Genomic DNA, 6,159 nt, shown 5'->3' on the forward strand with positions numbered 1-6,159 from the left:
TCTATGGCAAATAATCCCTTTCGAGTCGTATTAGTTCAGTTGAAGGAAATGGTGTTCCAGCTTGGAAAAAGCATAAGCCAAGACAGAGTTCTTTTCAGACTTTGTTCTCCTTCATCCCATGTCTGGTTTTGGAGCTTCCCTGGGTGCCACTTTATCACAGTGTCACTGCAGTCAGGGACCTGGAGCTCCAGAGTCCCTGGGTGGGGCTTCGTGCAGGGCACGTACCATCTTGCCTTCTTACAGATCTGAGTTCAGAAGATACTTTTTTGGATCAGATGTAGAGAGATACGTTCAGGGCTCTGGCAATCTGCAGCACCACTGGTAGGATAAGGGATGAATTATTTAAAATAACCTCTTGGTCATTTCCATTCCCTTTGCCTTTTTTTGGTGTTTTATTGCAAGCTGAGGCAACCCTCCATTATAACCTACCCAGACATACAGTGAGACTGTGTTTGTAGTAAAGACTGTTACTTTATGATTGACTCCATCAGCTGTTTCTGTCCCCCTCCTTAACAAGAAGCCATGATCTCATTTTTATATGCCTTTAGTTAACCTATTTTTGATGTCATAATAGTTATTTAAGCAAAAGCACTCAAACATTAGAGATATTTACTCATCTCTAACACAGCATCAGTGTAATTATAGATTTAGTTTCTACCAAAGCTGAGATGACTATTGCTACTGTCCCTTATGGGTAGGTATGTGGAAAATATCATCACTATTACACATTAATTGTGTTTGTTCAAATGCTGGTAGCGTTTCTCCTTCTTAAAACATTTTTTTTTCCCAAATGTTGAAAGACATTTCCGAAGCAAAACATGAAGCAGCCTAAAATCCTTTCTATGTAGCACACTCTGGTGTAAACATGCTACTATTGCAGAAAATATTTAATGTTACTGCATGGATAATTTATTTATTTATTTATTTTCAGATAAATTGCATGGAAAGAGAGGAGCAAAATTAAGCAATGAATTCAAGTAAAATCCATTTCATATGCTTAGGTCTTTCCTTATTTAGCAAAGCATATAGGCTATGCTTAACTTGGAGTACCTACTTTAGTTTTAAAAACATGAAGGCAATTTTGAAAGTAACATTCTTGGGCTTCTGCATGGATCACTTATGAGGTATTTTATATGTGTTGTACAGCTTCCTTTATTTACTTAAATAGGAGAATAAGATGGCAAGACTGAGTTCAGAAAATTACCACCTGTTGAGCTTACAGCGTACTGCATCTTCAAAAAACAGGAACTAGAATTGATAGAACACTTTTTTTGGTGACTTTTTTTATTTTCAACAAGAATCTCCTAACTTTTCTGTCTTTCATAAAATTATTTCAATAATATAAAATGTGACACAGTTTGGTTGGTGAAATTGCTGATGTGATTAGGTGGTTACTCTGCATTATGCTACAGAGTTGCAACTAAGCCCTCAGGTACCAAAATTCAAATTGTGGTCTAAATTAACATAATGACACTTAAGTACTCTCAGGCCCTTTGCTTTATTTCAGAATGTTTGTCAGCAGATGGTAGAGCTTTTCCTTTTGGATAAAGAAAGAAAAAGCAGGTATTTTATAACTTCAACACAAAAGAAAGAAGTCGAATTCCTGTTGTGTAGTTCTGTCAGGAGACCTAAGTGAAAGGTCCTGAGAAACTTTTCTTGATTTAGTGATACAAATGCAATATTACACTAAGAAAATTGTGAACACAATAAATCCATTCAATGTGCATGACAGGCAAATCTTTCTTAACTCCCACAGCCTTGTGAAAACGCAGAGTTCAACCACCCAGAGATTTTTTCTGAGACTGAGTTCACTTGACAACTGTCTCTTGTTAATGAAATATGAGTTTTGTCTTATTCCTCGTTTCACTATTTTTCAATTTTAATATCTTTTATTTCCTGTCCTTTCCTCCTGGTTTGTTGTTGGTTTTTTTTCCTTGTTATTTGCCATTCTCTACTATTCACTTTAAAAAACATTATTTCTCCCCTTTCCTCCTGGTTTGTTGTTTTTTTTTCCTTGTTATTTGCCATTTTCTACTATTCACTTTAAAAAACATTATTTCTCCCCATAATGTTTTTGCTTTGATATCTGCGTGAGTTTCCCTCAGTTGCTCCTCATGTGAGATGGTGTATGTCAGCTCTGACAGCATTTAACACTAATCCATCAGTGCAGTAATTTAGTGCAGAATATAAACAATGGTATGTTTTCCCAACCTTTAATAAAAATAGTGCCTTTGGTGAGCCAGTGTTTTCTTGAAAACCTTCCATATTTTGCAAAGAACAAGTGAGAGAATAAATAAGATTCACTCATTTGAAATTTGAACATTCTGGAAATGTAATGTGTTTTCGCCCAGCAAGTGTCCAGTTTAAGAGATTTTTCCTCCAGCAGCACTTACCAAGGCAGATTAATAAATGAAGCCTTTTGGTATGACAAAGTAGAGTCCCAGCTGAAAGTTGGGCTGTAATGGCTAGGAGGCTTCATGTTCCTTCATTCTGGTTGAGCTGGTTATCTGTTTCCTACTTAGGCTACTAGAAGAGAGACTTGTGCACTCAGCATTGCTAATTTAAATCCATGTCACATATTGGGTTACTCACTCATGAAACCTGTCTTATTCCTGACATAAATATATTCTTTTACTAGATAATGTCAGCCTAAGTTGCCTCTGTGATGACAGGACCTCTGTGCCTCCTGTGTGACAGGAGTTGACAAAAGCAGGATAATCACCTTTGGCTTTTCACGGAGAACAGGTCCTAAATGTTGCCCAAGAAAATGTTTCTGGATTATGCAATATTTGCAATAGAAAATACAGAATAATCCTAATGGCTGTGTTTTGCCATACTATGGACCAGCCCTTCTTACTGGTTCTTGGGGAGTAAAATTGCCTTTTCCCAGGCCAAGCCTGTGGCTTGCTAGGATATTCAAGAGGATCCAAGGGCACAATTTGATCATTTCAGAATCACTGGGGAAAGCATGGATTTTATATTCTTACTGCTATTTTGTAGTGTGGGATTCCTTTATACGTGGGTCCTGGCATGGTGCTTGTAAGGAGGGAAAAGCCTGTCTTCAACCTATGCACTGGGGCACCAAGAGTGAGACTGACCAAGAGTGAGATACAACCTCCAGAATCTGCTGGGAGCAAAGAGATGGTGGGCTAGGGGAGAAGGATGTCCATGCTGGTGGCACAGTCCTCAAGAAGCTCTGCAAAGGCTACCCCCTTACCTCTTCCACAAGCTTAAACCCTTTGTCTGAAGTCACTGGGAAGAATTAATTCTAATGGCAGGACAGTCCAGAAATACAATGCACAAAACTGTGTACTAGACTGTACATTTGAGTCTCCTCAAACTGGCACCATATGCAATCTTATGTAGCAGTGTGAAATGAATAACAGAATTACGACAGCTCTCCAACTGGTAAGCAGAAGAGTGATTTTTTTTTGTTAAAAATGCCTTTTTTTACATTAATCTGAAGTATAAGGAACAGTACAACATACTGTATTATAAAGCACTGTATGACCATGCAGTAGATTGAAATCTGCTGCCAAGGGCCAGATAGGTGAACATCAACTTTTCCTTTGAATTATGTATCTCTGAATTAAAGGAAATTACAAGTTGGAAACCACTATTTTTCTCTAAATGACAGGCTTACTGAGATTTTTATGTGAAACAAAGGCAGCATCTTGCTCATCTTTCCTCTGGAATCAGAACCATTAACTCCATTTCTCAGCAGAAAGGAAGTTCTACGAACTATTCTCTGAGGATTACAGAATTCCAAGCTATACATCGGACTACACTGGCATCAGTATTTTTGCCTCCAATATTTTACAGTTATGATTATATTGGTAATGTAAAGAAGTCAGAGCTAAAAAACCTTTGGCTAGTGCTCTCTTTATTAGTTAAAAATGGCCTCATTATTATTAAAGTGCTAGTGCAAACTTTTTTAACCCTCTGAAAATTAAAATGCAACCCTGAAAACAGTGTGTTTTCAAAAATTTTTAAGGAAAACTTAGGAAAGTAAAAATTACTTTCTTGCCATGTTAGAAAAAATAAAAAAATAAAAAATGACTGGTTTCCATGCCCACACTTTCAATTCCCATGAAAACTGCAAGCCAGCAAAAAACCATTCCCTGAGTGCTTTGTATGGTGTTATTTATTGTTACAGAAAGGATTACTTTTCATTAGCTTACCCCTGGCAAGAAGAAATCTTAAACCATATCACGTGGGGTGAGGAGACGGTGAAGGGTGTGATTCATAATTTTTGAATGCAAAAGACTGGCATAAAATATAACGCTGTTCAGCGGTCAGAGCCAGCTCATTGTTCTGCTGATTTCAACATGGCATTCTTTTCTTTCCCTCTCTTTTTCTTTATGCCTTCAGATTCAGAAACAACAGTTGATTTTTTTCCATAAGTTGCAATTAGTTTTATTAACTTATTAAGAAAAAAAATAACCCTGACTGAATTTTCGATTTCTACAGGCTGTACCCCTTCTCCCACCCACCCCCTACCCCATTATGCAGGCAACAGATCTCACAGCCATTTCATAACACCATCCCTAAAAAAGACTGGTTTTCTTTGGCTCTTTGGAGTGATATACGGATAAGATAAATTTGCTGTCCTTTGCTCTCCTGGAAGTCAGATGTAACCCCCTAAGAAATTGAGAAACTAAGTATTCTATTTGTTTCTGTGAAGGCTCCATTGAGTCTGGATCAAAATGGAATAAATTATTTGCTTTGTAGACACCAAAAGGAAAGGACATTTCTCAAATCCACAGTGCAGTGAAATTTTAAGAAGATATGCACGCCAAGGGATCTCAACTTCATTTTTTCAAAATATACTTTATCAAAAAAGAATTTGCAATACATTTATTTCAGAAAATGAAGCATGATTGTTTTCCTCTGTATTTAACATTAAATAGCAGGCGAAATTATTATGTGCGCTGACAGTGCAGCTAACACCATTTTGGTTGGTCACCAGGCTGAGCATCATTTGAAGCAGTGTCATCTGAAAGGTGACAGCAATGGATGGAGCCGTGTTTAGAAATGCACCGAGACCACCTGGGGTGCACTGTATGAACCTCACAGAGCCACACGGATAGCACAAAGCGTCTGAAGTGCTCTCATTCTGTCACGAAGGAAAGGCACAAACTGTGCATGAGTTTTCTCTTGGAGAGGCAGGAGAAAGAAAAGACCTACTGGTAATTCTCTCTTTTAATTTAATTATTAGAAGAACGTGGTTTGTTTAGCAAAGCAAAGGCTGGAAGAGGAAATGACTGCTGCCTCTAAGTATTCCAAGAGGCAAGAAGCACTATTCAAGGAGGGCATTGAGGCGTGGTAACGAACACCATTTGCATACGAGCAAATGGTATAAAGAGTGTCAATACGTAGGGACAGACAGGAAACGGGATGGGGTTCAGTGACCCGGGCAGCCAGGCCTATCGCAGCCTCCCTGAACAGCGGGGATGTCTGTGGGTAGGGATGTTGGGATGGCGCTTGGGTAGCAAGGCCTAGGCCTGAGCACCTGATGGGTCTGTCAGCTCAGCGTCCCCGACACCTGCTCGGCAAGAAAGGCCCCCTCAGTGACACACAGAAGGGGACGGAGGGAGGCACCGGTGGGTCAGGTTTAATGAGGACGTGGGCCTTAAGGCCAGGAGAAACATAAAAGCCACGAGAAGGGGCTGCGACTTTCACAACTTAGTTGGGGCGTCTCCGCTCGGAGAGAAACGTTAAACCCGCGTTTTCCTGCCGATGGCGGCTGAAAAACGGAAGGTTCAGACCAAGAAGGCTCTAGGGACGCTCCTCACCGAGCGGCTGCAGCACGATGCGGAACCAGCCGGGGCCAGTATCGCTCTGCTTGCCCGCAAAGCGGTAAAACTCTCGTTTTTCTTTAAAAACAACACCAGCCGCACCCGGCGGGGCTAACGAAGGGGCAAGAGGAGGGGAAGGTGACAGGGCCAGCGGGGCTGAGGGCGCGCCCTGCACGCAACACGCCCTGGGCGCCACGGGCCAGGCCGAGAGCCCGGGGGTGCTACAGCCAAGCCGGGCCCGCTCCCGGGGCCGGGAAGGACAGACCCGGCCCGGCCCAAAGACACCCGACTCGGGGTGACCCGACCCCCAGGGACACCGGGCGCGGAGGAACCCGCAGCCCCAGGCCCGCCCGCCCTCTCC

At 41.2% G+C, this 6,159-nt stretch overlaps 1 protein-coding gene across 1 annotated transcript in view; it reads left to right on the top strand.

The window, feature by feature from the left end:
* Window positions 1-5,739: 5,739 nt before the first annotated feature.
* Window positions 5,740-6,159, top strand: part of ANLN (anillin, actin binding protein) — a 27,772-nt gene continuing 27,352 nt past the window's right edge. The window contains exon 1 of the mRNA XM_010002158.1: window positions 5,740-5,859. Within this exon, the coding sequence (XP_010000460.1) occupies window positions 5,740-5,859 (120 nt within the window). The remainder of the gene's footprint in view (window positions 5,860-6,159) is intronic.

Source organism: Chaetura pelagica, unplaced genomic scaffold (genome assembly GCF_000747805.2).
Source record: "Chaetura pelagica isolate M959 unplaced genomic scaffold, ChaPel_1.0 scaffold417, whole genome shotgun sequence".
Lineage (NCBI taxonomy): Eukaryota > Metazoa > Chordata > Aves > Apodiformes > Apodidae > Chaetura > Chaetura pelagica.